The sequence below is a fragment of the Oryx dammah genome, unplaced genomic scaffold, assembly GCF_014754425.2.
Source record: "Oryx dammah isolate SB20612 unplaced genomic scaffold, SCBI_Odam_1.1 HiC_scaffold_17, whole genome shotgun sequence".
Classification (NCBI taxonomy): domain Eukaryota; kingdom Metazoa; phylum Chordata; class Mammalia; order Artiodactyla; family Bovidae; genus Oryx; species Oryx dammah.
The window spans coordinates 27,803,657-27,817,772 of NW_024070201.1; the positions used below are offsets into that span (position 1 = coordinate 27,803,657).

General features: G+C 49.5%; 1 protein-coding gene across 1 annotated transcript in view; it reads right to left on the reverse strand.

The window, feature by feature from the left end:
• Positions 1-2,269: 2,269 nt before the first annotated feature.
• The window catches only part of TMPRSS13 (transmembrane serine protease 13), a 33,229-nt gene continuing 21,382 nt past the window's right edge, over positions 2,270-14,116 (reverse strand). The window contains exons 8-13 of the mRNA XM_040258075.1: positions 13,791-13,953; positions 12,403-12,575; positions 7,138-7,236; positions 4,718-4,860; positions 4,413-4,565; positions 2,270-3,716 (exon numbers count right to left, since the gene is read on the reverse strand). Of these exons, the coding sequence (XP_040114009.1) occupies positions 3,690-3,716; positions 4,413-4,565; positions 4,718-4,860; positions 7,138-7,236; positions 12,403-12,575; positions 13,791-13,953 (758 nt within the window). The 3' untranslated portion in view covers positions 2,270-3,689. The remainder of the gene's footprint in view (positions 3,717-4,412; positions 4,566-4,717; positions 4,861-7,137; positions 7,237-12,402; positions 12,576-13,790; positions 13,954-14,116) is intronic.

The window sequence follows — 14,116 nt, forward strand, 5'->3', positions numbered from 1 at the left end:
GGGCTCCAATCCATGGGGTCGCAAAGAGTCAGACACAACTGAAGCGACTTAGCATGCAGCACAACATGGCTAAGGTATCTTAGTCTAGCTGGGAAATTCTGAGATTCTCCCAGCCTCTTTCTTAATGATTTATTTTTATTTTTTTGTTGCACTGGGACTCCGTTGCTGCACACGGGTTTCTCTAGTTGCAGTGAACGGGGCTCCTCTTTGTTGTAGTGCGTGGGCTGCTCTTTGCAGTGGCTTCTCTTGTTGCGGAGCACAGGCTCTAGGCTAGAGGGCTTCAGTAGTTGTAGCATTTGGGCTCAGCAGTTGTGGTGCAAGGGCTTAGCTGCTCTGCAGCATGTGGAATCTTCCTGGACCAGGGATCAAACCTGTGTCCCCCGCATTGGCAGGTGGATTCCTATCCACTGCCCCACAAAGGAAGTCCTTATGGTTTTATAGCCTCTATAGATGTCCTGGGCCTAAGGAATACTTTTATTTTTTCCATTTAGAGATTACTTTTTCTCTTACCTCCCCAAAACATGCACATGCCCTGTTCAGTTGCTCTTTGTGACCCCATGGACTGCAGCAGGCCAGGCTTCTCTGTCCATCACCATTTCCCAGAGCTTGCTCAAACTCATGTCCATTGAGTCAGTGATGCCATCCAACCATCTTGTCCTCTGTCGTCCCCTTCTCCTCCTGCCCTCAATCTCATGCTGCTTTCAACCCAGCATCAGGGTCTTTGCACATACGCCTGCACCCCTGAAAATCAATTACTGCCCTAGGAAGCCAAGAGAGGAAGGAAAGGGTTTGGTTCCTTAGGAAACAGGAGCAGAAAAGGCCTAAGCCCTAACTCTCTGCCCCAAGGCCTCGTTTTTGGGATCTGACCAGCTTCCTCTGGGAGACAGAGATGGCTGGTTATCCTCCAAAACAAGTGTTCTCTCCTGCCTGGGAACTGCCCAGGACCGCTTTTCTTAGGGCCTTTCCCACTTGATCTAGTTGGTGCCACGTGAGATGTGGACAGCCATAAAATATGAGTGAAGTGCTGTGGATCACTCCTGAGTCAGAGCGTTTAAGAAATGGATCTGCCTTCTTCACGTTTTCTTTCCTCTGTCCTCTCACTGGAAGCAGATGACAAAGTCAACTGGCTGAAAAAATCTGAGTCCCTGAAAAACCGCGTGGAAGCAAGGCTCCCATTGGCTAGACACCCTCATTGGACCCTTCGATAGATGAGACATAAGCTTTGATTGGGTCAAGCCACTGAGATCATGGGAAATTGTGGGATCTGTGACAGCAGTTGTGTTGCCCCTATTGCTCATCCAGTGGGCCTGGCACATGCCCCCACCTCATGCTTTGTCATGCAGATGGAACAAGAAAATGATTGGAGGAAGGATTTGCCCTGGCACTGGTGGGGGGAGTTAAACACTCTGCTGCTGCTGGTAAGTCGCTTCAGTCGTGTCTGACTCTGTGCGATCCCAGAGACGGCAGCCCACCAGGCTCCGCCATCCCTGGGATTCTCCAGGCAAAAACACTTTGGAGGTGTCCAAAGGCCAGGCCCATGCGGGCAGGCCTGGAGAATTCTGTGCTCATGGCTAGAGGCACGAGTGTGTGTGGTGGGGGTGGTGTGGGTGCTGGGCATTCATCGTGGGAATGTAATATTAAATGAGGTCAATAACATAAAAGAGGTCAATATATTAAATGCAGGAAAATTAAGTACGGAGCAAGAAGGACTAGATCTTTCAGAAGAGGCCAATGGAACCACCCATCCAATTCTCTTGGAAACAGTTGAGTAAGCACTGGGGCTTCTTCATAAACATGCCTTTTGCTGAGCTGGCAAAGTCAGAGGCAGAGAAAGAGGAAGGAGGCAAAAAGGACTGCTGGACTGCTCTTCCCCCACCCATCTGCTTGGTGAAGACTACGTACTCTTTAAGAGTCATTTCAAACCTCACCTCCTCTGGGAAGCCTTCCCTGACCTCCTTGGTGAGGCTGCTGGCTGTGTTCCAGGCACAGTGTCCACACTGAATCACAGCTTCCATCACACTGGGTCATGACCTTGAGTTCCTGAGGACCACTGTTGTTTTTGTACCTCCTGGGCCTGGTATAAGTTCCTGGTACAGGGCAGGCACCAGTATGGTGGGTAAATGAATAAATAAATGAATCATGATTAAATGAGCAGAACCCAAAGCTGAGGAACCCAAACTAAGAACTAAACTGAGGATGCCTGAGCATCTGGGTAGACAGCCTCAGTTTTCTACCCAAGGTACCACTGAAACATCCAATGACAAATTTTTCAGGTCACATAGTTTTTATTGTTGAAGATCACTGCTGGGGTGCTGTGGACATGAACACTGCTGTTTCCAACCCCAGCCTTGGTAACACATCACCAGCCCCCTCAGAACCTTCCGAGCCAGGCTAGCCAATCCCAGCTGCTCTTCCAGAACAGTCTATCCCCCAAGCAGCCACCTGCCTGAGCTGGGCTGGGCTGATCTGCTCAGACCCCGCTTCTGGGAGTCACAGCACCACCAGATAGGCCCAAGGGAGGCAGGAGACAGCAGGAGGACCAAGTGCCCCAGAGAAAAGGATGTGGAAGATCCCAGACTTCAGCTGACTCAGAGGCCAGACTCACTGATGTCCAGCAGGAGCAGCAACTCGGATCCTTCCTAAAAGCAGTTTGGAAGCAGCCTGGGGACAGAGTCAGCTTTCTCTCTTAGGCAGTTTCCATGGCAACACTGTGTCCCTGAGAAGGTGAAAGATGAGGAAAGCTGAGAAGAAATTCCAAAGTTCCAGGACATCCTGGGACAACAGAGAGGCAGCATCGGTTCCTTCTGATACAGCCCTCAGATACAGCAGCAGTGTGGCTGTCTTGGTGATGGATTTGCTTCCCTGAGTATCTCAAAGGGCCCCTTAATCTGGCCCCTTGAGGCCAAGAGCATTCCACGGGATGCCAGGGGGACACAGCTGCCAGGAGTCCCTCAGAGTGCTTGGAGTGTTTGAGTGGCTAGCTCTCTTGGCTCCTGGAATTTTGGGAGAACCTTTAAATAATACGTTTATTTCCATTACTTGAATATAAAAATGAAATGAAGTTTGCCTCCAACAGCCTGTGACCGAACGAAGACAGTAAGCCCTGTGCGGAGTGATCAGCGTGCACAGCCATGGCGCGGCCCCTCTCGGCATCCAGCGAGAGGGCTGAGAGGGGGCGGGATGGGCCGACGGTCAACGGGAAGATCTTCCCACTAGAGGCGGTCTAGGCACTCTGTGAAATCTGATACTGTCCCTTGCTGGCGGTGATGGCTGGGCCACAGGGGGCTGCCTGTTCTGGACTAGTCTCCAGTGAGGGTCGGAGAAACAAGAGTTCCTGACGTGGCCTTCCAGACCATCCCTGGGCTCCGCCTCCTCCATCCGTGATGGACACTTCCGTGTCGGGGAACCCTCATGGGGCCCAAACGGTTGTCTTCAGGTGATTTCCAGCCGGGGGTTTGGGAAGAGCTGACAGCTCTCCTGATTTCTGAGGACCTTGGGAGAGCAGTAACACACACATGTAAACATACACACATGCGCACACACGTGTGTATTCACAGAGGCAGCAGACAGTGGAGGTGGCAGTAACGATGGTGTCTGGTGGCCTTTAGCCCAGAGGAGGTTGCAAATGGCCCGGTCCCTTTGGCCAGAGTCTTCACGGCGGACTCTGTGAGCTGGCGCAGGACAGCTGCTTACGATTTCTGGAAGCGCACCTCCCTCTGAGGACGAGAAGAGAGAGAACAGAGTGAAGCTGGGCTGGGTGTGCACAGGGCAGGATGCGGGCTCAGAGCCTAAAGTTCAGCCCAGCTGCCACCGGGCAGTGCCCCTCAGAGAAGAGGGGCAGCCAAGGGGACAAAATGGAAGTGGTTTCTTAGAGACCCGCCACCCTGGATTTCTGGAGCAGCCTTCCCCACCCCTACCCGAGCTCTCACTGCCTGGGTGGAGAAGGGAAGGGTGGGCACAGCTACAGGAAGGATGGGGGTCCAGGGGAGGCAGGGGCTGGATTGGGTCAGCAGAGGTGGGGTAGACCTCTCCTTCCTGATGCCCAGTTTCCTGGGAGACCAACCTCCTGCCAAGGAGGGGAGGCCTCCCCAACTCCGTGTGTGAATTCACAACTGTCCATCGCTGGGAGAGGAGAGGGATCCTGGGGGCAGGCCCCCACCCTGGCCCCCACCCCTGTCCAACCCTCTGAGCTCTGTTTTGCAGGAGGAAAAGGAGGGGAAGAAGTCCGGGCAGCTAGGGTTGGCTAACATTTGTCACCTGTCCTGTCCTCTCCTGGCAACTTCTGAACACCCCTGCAGGCAGGGGGTGTGGAGACCTGGCTGAGACCCTGGGGAAAGGCCAGGCTCGCTTCCAGGCACCCCACCTTTGGGGGTCCCCGCCTGCCAGGAGCACGCCCCCAGCAGGGCTCTCACCTCCATCTTGCTATATATCCAGGGGAGCACTTCCGTCACCTTGGTGTACACGCCGGGTTTGTTCCTCTGGCCACAGCCCGTGCCCCAGCTGGTGACTCCTGCCAGGTACCAGCGGCCGTCCTGCTCGCAGACCAGAGGCCCCCCACTGTCTCCCTGCGAGGGAGCACGCACATCAGCAGGGTGGGAAAAGTGGCCCTTGAGCAGGAAACGGTGGGCCCCCGACTCTCCCTCTGACTACAGCACCCCAACCCTCCTCCCTTCCCTCTGGGTCCCAGGACCTGAGCCCCATGCAGAAGCAAGCCCACCTGGCAGGAGTCTCTGCCTCCTCGCAGGTCCCCCGCGCACATCATCCTCGGGGTAAGGTAGCTGTCGTAGACCAAGTAGTCGTTGCACTTCTTGAAATCAATGAGGTTGACCTGCACCTCCCGGAGAAAAGGGGAAGTCCTCTCTTCAGTGCAGTGGGGTGGAGGAGAGAGAGGGCGGGAAGGGAGTGAGACTCCGGGCAGCTCTGAGGCCATCCAGCTGCCCAACCCAGGCCCCAGACTGGCAACCTTCCAGGCGTGGAGGGCACCATTCCCATGGTGGGCCACCCAGGTCACAGGGGCACATACAGCCTCACATCAGACACAAATCACTACACAGAACAGAGACACACATGCAGAGACAAACACACAAGCCTATCAGGCTGCCTGACATGTGCACAATGCTTTTCTGTATTCAAAACAGAAAAGATAGAACGGAAAACCTGAAAGAACTTTTCAGTCAACACAATAGATCACTTCATTTGCCTTTGGCAATGATGTGCTTTAAGGAGAGCAGGTGTGATGAACCCACTTACAGAAGGAGAAATTTGGGGCTGAAGAAGGACTTGCCCACAGTCACAGGTGGCACTAGTGGTAAAGAACCCACCTGCCAATGCAGGAGGCATAAGAGACGCAGGTTTGATCCCTGGGTCGGGAAGATCCCCTGGAGGAGCGCATGGCTACCACTCCGGTATTCTTGCCTGGAGAATCCCATGGACAGAGGAGCCTGGTGGGCTAAAGTCCATGGGGTTGCAGAGGGTCAGACACGACTGAAGCGACTGAGCAGGCATGCAGTCACCCAGGTAGTCAGTTAGAGAGCTAAGGTCAGAGCAAGGCTGCTCCCAGCCAGTCACGTCATCCCACGAGCAAGGTCTTGACACCTGCAGTGGCCAGTCTCACGAGTCTCATGGCAAGGCCAGCTGACTGCTGTGCTTTCCTGCCCAGTATCCACAATCCGACAGAACTGACCCCAGATAAGGCCGCCCAGTAATCTCGATGAAGTGAGGGAAGACCAAACCACTTTCTAACCTTGTTTCAGCCCAGACAAAAACAAAGTAGGCCACATCACAAAAGGACCAAAGGGCCCCCTCTTCCAGCCAGAAGGAGTGGCTGCTGCTTCTTCATTTCTTCATCAACTATAGCTTTAGGCTCAGTCTATTGACTCTTTCTAGATGAGGTTATTAAGATATCTGTGGAGTCCTATCCCAAGATCACAGGTGCAAGGCTTTGCACCAAGGCCACAAACATGGAGCCCAGAACCAAGGCCACCTCCAAAACTGATTAAGTCCCATTGTAACCATTGCCAAAATCCCCACCTGATCATCACCAGCAGGCTTCCGGGCCCCAAATTAGGCAAAAATGCCCAACCCGGTGCCCACCCTACAGCACACTTACATGCACGCTGTCACTTCAGTCATGCCCAACTCTTTGCAACCCTGTGGACTGCAGCCCACCAGGCTCCTCTGTCCATGCAAGAATTCCCAGCAAGAATACTGGAGTGGGTTGCCATGCCGTCCTCCAGGGGATGTTCCCAACCCAGGGATTGAACCTGTGTGTGCTGCATTGCCAGAAGACTCTTTACCACTGAACCACCAGGGAAGCCTGGCTTTGATGTATATGCAGGTGTATATATACACACATTCACATCCAGGCCCATGAATCCATATACCCAAACCCTCATCTAGGTAGACCCTCATCTCTATACCCCTACATATCACCCCATACACAGAAGCACATGTATAGTTTTTCTGATAAGCAACCTGAGGTGACCTCTAAAAATGGTTCACTATTCACTTGATCCAGAAAACGCCACAAAATTGTGCAAATCAAGAGGTTCAAATCTTCATATTCGCTCTAAGAACACTGATGAAACTGCCCAGGCCATTAAAGGTATGCATATCTGAAAAGCCACCAAGTATCTGAAGGGTGTCACTTTGAAGAATCAGCGTGTTCCATTCCATCGTCACAATAACGGAGCTGATACGTGTGCTCAGGTCAAACAGTGGGGCTGGAAAGAATCAGTGGCCCAAGAAGAGTGCTGAGTTTTTACGGCACGTGCTCAAAAATAGAGAGTAATGCTGAACTTAAGGGCTTAGATACAGATTCTGTGGTCACTGAGCACACCCAAGTGAGCAAAGCCCTCAAGATGGAGCACAGGACTTACAGAGCTCATGGTCAAATCAACCCATACATGAGCTCTCCCTGCCACATGGAGATGATCCTTACTAAAAAAGGGCAGATTTTCCTAAACCAGAAGTGGAGGTTGCACAGAAGAAGATACCCCAGAAGATACTGAAGAAACAAAACTTATGGCCTGAAAATAAACGCCACAAATAAAAATACAAGTAAAAGAAAAAAGAAAAGAAACACATGTATACAGTCAAACACACACACACACACACAGTCTAGCATCTGCCTCTTACCATCTGTCTCCTTGGTCTTGCCAAAGCCTGTGATCCAGCAGATCTCATTGAGGCCGAAGGTCTGTCCGTGCATGGGGAGGCAGGCAGGGTGGACATGAGCTGCAACAAGACCTCAAGACATCAGCGAAGGGAAGAGGCTGGAGGTTTTGGAGGGGTGTGTGGAGGGACAGGTGTACCAACATCCTAGAACATCCTCCTTCCCCATAGAGTGCTCCTGAATCTTTCAAGGCCTTCAATTGACCAGGCAAGAAATTCAGTCACTTCATCTTGACCCTCCAGTCTTCAGCATACTCTCAGAGTCCCCCAGACATTCTGACTTTTCAGTGGGTGCCATGTGGGCATATGCATGTGCCTTGGAGTTTCCCTGTGCCAAGCTGATAGTGGGTGGCTGAGGGTGTCTCCACTCCGAGAGCAGCTGTCCTCACTGAGTCTCTTCCACATCTGTCCCCCAGAGCAAGATGCAGCACCGGCTAAATGCTAGGTATTATTGCCATGATGTGTCAGTGGTGGGTCCTGCTTGGTCTGGAGAGGGCACCCCTGGTTAGCCAGGGCCTGAAACTCTCCCTCCAGGGTGAGACAACCTCTCCAAGTGGGAAGAGTGAATCCCTAGAGGCACAGCCCACTAAACTGCTGCTCACTCGCTCCTGCACTCAGAATCGTATAGAAGGTGCTACTGTCCATCAGTTCATAAGTTCCCTCTGAGGACTAGTGTTTCCCTGTGGATTAGAGCATCGACCAGTTTACAAGAGGAAAAGAGTTGATAGAAAGGATACTTGCTGTTGTTTAGTCGCTTAGTCTGACTCTTTTGCGACCCTATGGACTGTGGCCCACCAGGCTCCTCTGTCCAAGGGATTTCCCAAACAAGAATGCTGGAGTGGGTTGCCATTTTCTTCTCCAGGGGATTTTCATGACCCAGGGATCAAAGTCTCATGACCCTAAGTCTCCTGCATTACAGGCAGATTCTTTACCCCTGAGCCACTGGGGAAGCCCTAAAGAGGATATTTGCAGTGTTCATAATTGTTATGCATGCTGCAGATTCCTGTACCTAGAGTTGTGCAGGAGGAGGGAAGGAGGAAGGGAGGGAGGGGGACAGAGAGGGAGGGAGGGAGGGAGGATAAATGTAAAATTTTTTTCTTATAAATTGGGAGTCTAACACATTTATCTGCTACAGTGTAAACAAACAAAAAATAAATGAAGGCATGGCACTAATTAACAACCAAAACCACAAAATATGACTTAAAATAGTCTATGCCTCTGAAAGCATTCCTCCTAAGATCAGGAACAAGACAAGGGTGTCCACTTTCCCCCAAATTATTCAACATAGCTCTGGAAGTCCTAGCTACAGCAATCAGAGAAACAAAAGAAATAAAAGGAATCCAGATCAGAAAAGAAGAAGTAAATCTCTCACTGTTTGCAGATGACATGATACCGTACATAGAAAACCCTAAAGATAGTAACAGAAAATTACTAGAGCTAATCAGTGAATTTAGCAAAGTTGCAGGATATAAAATAAATACACAGAAATCACTTGCATTTCTATATACCAACAATCAAAAATCAGAAACAGAAATTAAGGAGTCAGTCCCATTCACCATTGCAACAGAGAGAATTAAATATTTAGGAATAAACTTACCTAAGGAGATGAAAGAACTGTACACAGAAAATTATAAGACACTGATGAAAGAAATCAAAGATGACATAAACAGATGGAGAGATATTCCATGTTCCTGGGTAGGAAGAATCAATATTGTGAAAATGACTATACTATCAAATGCATTCTACAGATTCAATGCAATCCCTGTCAAATTACCAATGACATTTTTCATAGAACTAGAACAAAAAATTTCACAATTCATATGGAAACACAAAAGACCCTGAATAGCCAAAGCAGTCTTGAGAAAGAAGAAAGAGAAAGAAAGAAGAATGGAGCTGGAGGAATCAAGCTTCCTGACTTTAGATTATACTACAAAGCTACATTCATCAAGACAGTATGGTACTGGCACAAAAACAGAAATATAGACCAATGGTACAAGATAGAAAGCCAAGAAATAAACCCATGCACCTACGGGTTTGACAAAGGAGGCAAGACTATACAATGGGGGCAAAGACAGCCTCTTCAGTAAATGGTGCTGGAAAAACTGGACAGCTACATGTAAAAGAATGAAATTAGACCACTTCCTAACACCATACACAAAGATAAACTCAAAATGGATTAAAGACCTAAATGTAAGGCCAGAAACAAAACTCTTAAAGGAAAACATAGGCAGAACACTCGATGACATAAATCAAAGTGAGATACTCTATGACCCATCTCCTCAAGTAATGGAAATAAAAACAAAAGTAAACAAGTGGGACCTGATTAACTAAAAAGCTTTTGCACAGCAAAGGAAACTATATGCAAGGTGAAAAGACAACCCTCAGAATGCAAGAAAATAATAGCAAATGAAACAACTGACAAAGGGTTAATTTCCAAAATATACAAGCAGCTCATACAACTCAATACCAGAAAAACAAACATTTCTGCAAAGAAAACATACAGATGGCTAACAAACACATGAAAAGATGCTCAACATTGCTCATAATTAGAGAAATGCAAATCAAGACTACAATGAGATATCACATCATACTGGTCAGAATGGCCATCATCAAAAAGCCTACAAACAATAAATGCTGGAGAGGATGTGGAGAAAAGGGAATGCTCTTGCACTGCTGGTGGGAATGTAAATTGATACAGCCACTATGGAAAACAGTATGGAGATTCCTTCAAAAACTAGGACTAAAACCACCATGCTGCTGTTGCTGCTAAGTCGCTTCAGTCATGTCCAACCATATGACCCAGCAATTCCACTCCTAGGCATATACCCTGAGGAAACCAAAATTGAAAAAGACACATATATCGCATTGTTCATTGCAGCACTATTTACAATAGCTAGAACATGGAAGCAACCTAGATGTCCATCAACAGATGAATGGATAAAGAAGTTGTGGTACATATACACAATGGAATATTACTCAACCATAAAAAGGAATGACTTTGAGTCAGTTCTAATGAGATGGATAAACTTAGAACCTATTATATGGAGTGGAGTCAGAAAGAGAAAGATAAATATCATATTCTAATGCATATATATGGAATCTAGAAAAATGGTACTGAAGAATTTACTTACAGGGCAGCAATGGAGAAACAGACATAGAGAATAGACTTATGGACCTGGGGGGGGGGGGGTGGGATGTATGGAGAGAGTAACATGGAAACTTACACTACCATATGTAAAATAGATAGCCAATGGGAATTTTCTGTATGGCTAAGGAAACTCAAGCAGGGGCTCTGTATCAACCTAGAGGGGTGGGATGGGGCAGGAGATGGAAGGGAAGTTCAAAAGGAAGGGGATATATGTATACCTATAGCTGATTCATGTTGAGGTTGACAGAAATCAACAAAATTCTGTAAAGCAATAATCCTTCAATAAAAAATTAATTAATTAAAAAAATAAATAACAAGAACCTACTGTATAGCAAAAAAAAAAGTCTATACCTATTTTGGAGACATACAGTCTTAAAAACATGTAACACTAGTATATATCTACTTGTGTTTTTATAGAGTAATTAAATTTATCCGTGAGTTTTCACAAGCTTTCTCAGCTAGTACAGTGACTTCAAAGTGCTCAGTCTACCAGGCAGTTTAAGAAAATCTGCTCTGATTTCTAAACCAAAAATCGGGGCACATGGTCTGACCTCAGGACTACATAAATCCTAGCTGTGATTTATGATGCTACAAAGATGCTTCTTGACCAGAAGTTGGGGGCAGGGAGGGATGGCTATCAGAGTATAGGGAGGGACTGCTGTAGTCTGAAAAGCATGTATAATGCTATAATAACTTAAATTTCATTTTACAAATTATTTAATTAGATTTGGAATTTCAGATAATATTAATGGGGGTTTGGGTTGATGGTAAGTGAGGTCCGGATGGTCAGCCAAATGGAGTCTGTGTTTGACAAGGTTGAGAAGGCCTGTTTTGGTCCTGCAGACTGCCTGCCCCCTTTTATGTGTGCATGAGGGGGGCAAGGGAGGGGCAGTAGGGCACCCCTCCCCTCACAGTCCCAGGCTCCACAGACAAGGATGTTGGGGGCGGGGCGGGGGGTGGCAGGCAGATGGCAGAGAGGGCCCGCAGCGTGGGCGTGGCTGGAGGCGGGCGTGGCTCTGGGTTGGCCCCACCCAACCGAATCTTGTGTTGGGGATTGGACTCCTCCCCACATCACTCTGATGAGCTATCTGCTCTGACTCAGGACCAACCCCGCCTCCGCAATTAAAGTGCCAGGAAAGGCCAGCTCACAGGCCTAGGGCGCCAGAAAGGCTGGACTAACCAGAGAGTCCTCCGAGGCTTCCGGAAGCCTCTCTAGCCTGCCAAGACTGATTAGGTGCCCACATCTGTGCTACCGTACCCTGCTCCCGCGGTGGCCCCTGACATCACATCACTAGCTTCTAAGCCGCTGTTTGTGCGTGCCATCAGTCTTGTTCTCTTTGCAGGGGAACTGCAGAGCCTCTAGGTAGTAGACACACTATATTTGATACCTGAACAAATGGGCGGATGAACTAATGAACGAAAACTGATCTCCTCCTGAGAATTTCGGTAGCATTGCCTTTCTGTAGCCCCCATTTAGTTCTCAAGGTCTCAGCTCCAACCTTTCAGCAGTTGGCTCTTTTAGGTATTTTGCTTGTGTTCGCAACTTCGGTGTTGGCAATTTGCCAGCACAGAGCAGCGTGGGAAGAACGTTGCCTGTGAGGCAGACCCGCCTGGACCCAGTCCTGAAGCTGCTCCTTATTACTTCACGACCTCAGGAAATTATCTCTCTCTAAAGGTCTTCTCCTCAAAGGGAAAATGCAGCTAATAATAGTACCTGCTTCACAGGATCTGGTAGTGAAGAGTATATGAAATTGTAGATGTAAAACACTTACCATGGTGTCTGGCCTCTGTTAAGTGCTGGATATACCAGTGAAACAATTCGATCTGTTTATCTTAATGAAGCCCAGAACCTAAACCCTGGCTCTGTCACCAACTTGCAATAGAAGAGGAGTCACTGGGGCAAGTTTATTTCCAACCTCCCGGTCTCAGTTCTCCCAATTGTAATACAGAGTTCCACCAAATGATCTCGAAGACTGACATCTGCCATGCTGAAGTTCTGGACCCTGGGATGGGTTTGTGGATGCTGCTAAGTGCAAAGGCTCCGCACCGAGGGCTGCTGGCTGAGCAGGGGGCTCACTCACCGGACAGGGTCAGGGGCTTGGAGAGCCGCATGAGGGCGATGTCATAGTCATCCTGGTCATCTGAGTAGTTGCTGTTGATGATGATCTGGGCGACGGAGGCTGACTCGGGCAGGTGGTGCAGGTCGTTGGTGCCCACGTACACCTTCCAGCCCTCCAGGATCTTCTCCCGGGTACTGCCAAAGCCACAGAGAGCATGGGCCAGTTACCACCCGCCAGAGGTCCTGGCAACATCTGCTGCACACAAGGAGCTTCAGCCAGAGCATCAGCTTGGAGGCAGGAGGATGGATGAAATGACCTCTGGAGGGGGCACTCTATCTTAGCCCAGGGGTCTAGAACAATCCTCTACTTTCAGAAAGCTGCTCTGAACTGGTGGTCCTGTACCTTACAATAGAAAATGGGGGCTTCCTTGGTAGCTCAGTGGTAGAGCCACCAATACAGGAGACACAGGTTTGATACCTGGTCCAGGAAGATCCCACATGCCGAGGAGCAGCTAAGCCCATGTGCTGTATCTGTTGAGCCTGCGCTTTAGAGCCTGGGAACCGCAACTCCTCGCGCCACAGCTATTGAAGCCCCAACACTGCTCCGCAACAAGAGAAGCCACCTCAATGAGAAGCCCATGCATCGCAACTAGAGAGTAGCCCCGGCTCGCTGAAACTAGAGAAAGCCCACATGCAGCAATGAAGACCCAGTGGAGCCATAAATGAATAAATAAATAAACTTTTAAAAATGGAGAATGGGAGGAGATGAGTAAGACTTCTGGAACTACTGGCCCCACTGTCTCCTCTGGATACCACCAAGGATCCAATGAAGTGGATGGGACACATCTCAGTGGTGGTATTCTCAGCAGAAATGGGGCTTTCGACAGGACAAAGTGACCCACTGAAGACTCACTGCTGGGGAAGCTGGTGCCCTTGAGGCCTCATCTCCCAGCCCTTTCCTGTCCACCAACTCGAAGGACAAGCCTGGCTGGTGCCTGTCGAAAGCTGACTGCTCTGTCCTGCCCGCAGTTCCCAGGACAGCATTCCCAATGTCTCCAGCTCCTCTCCTGTAACTTCCAGGTTTTGAAAGCAGCCACAAGACCCAAACATCTTTATTTCACCCTGTTCTTTAGGGCAGGCTCCCAATTCCTCCTGTCTACCTTCCCCTCTCTCTCCCTTGAAGCCAGCAATGGCATTTTCTCACTCTGCACTGGCTCAGGATAAGTAACCCCAACTCACACTCCCGAATCAGGACCGAATCATGGTCCTCACCACACATGTGCCGCCCAGTCCTCGGGGCCAGGCTTACAACCAAAGTCCCCCTGCACAGAGAGAAGTCAGTCTGCCCTCAGCCCTTCCTGGCGTCCAGACCCTCAGCTGCGTTGCATCACGGCACCCTTGGGCACTTACATAAAGAAGCAGTGGGCGGCGGTGAGAATCCACTGGGCATCGATCAGCGTGCCCCCACAAATGTGGGTACGGGAGAACTGCAGGCTAACTTGCCAAGGCCACTTGCTTTCTGGGGCCAGCGCCCCTCCCACGATCCGCCCCGTCATGGCCCTCAGTCCACAGTCTGGAGAGAAGCAGAAGAGATGAACTATGAAGTCGGCTTTTCTTAGAGCTGCTACCATGCTCCTAGGCCCAGAGCAGCTCAGGCATGAGGGCACCACCCACCCACGGAGGCCGCTTTGCCCACTTAATCTGATTCGGCACAGCTATTTCCCACCAACACAGAG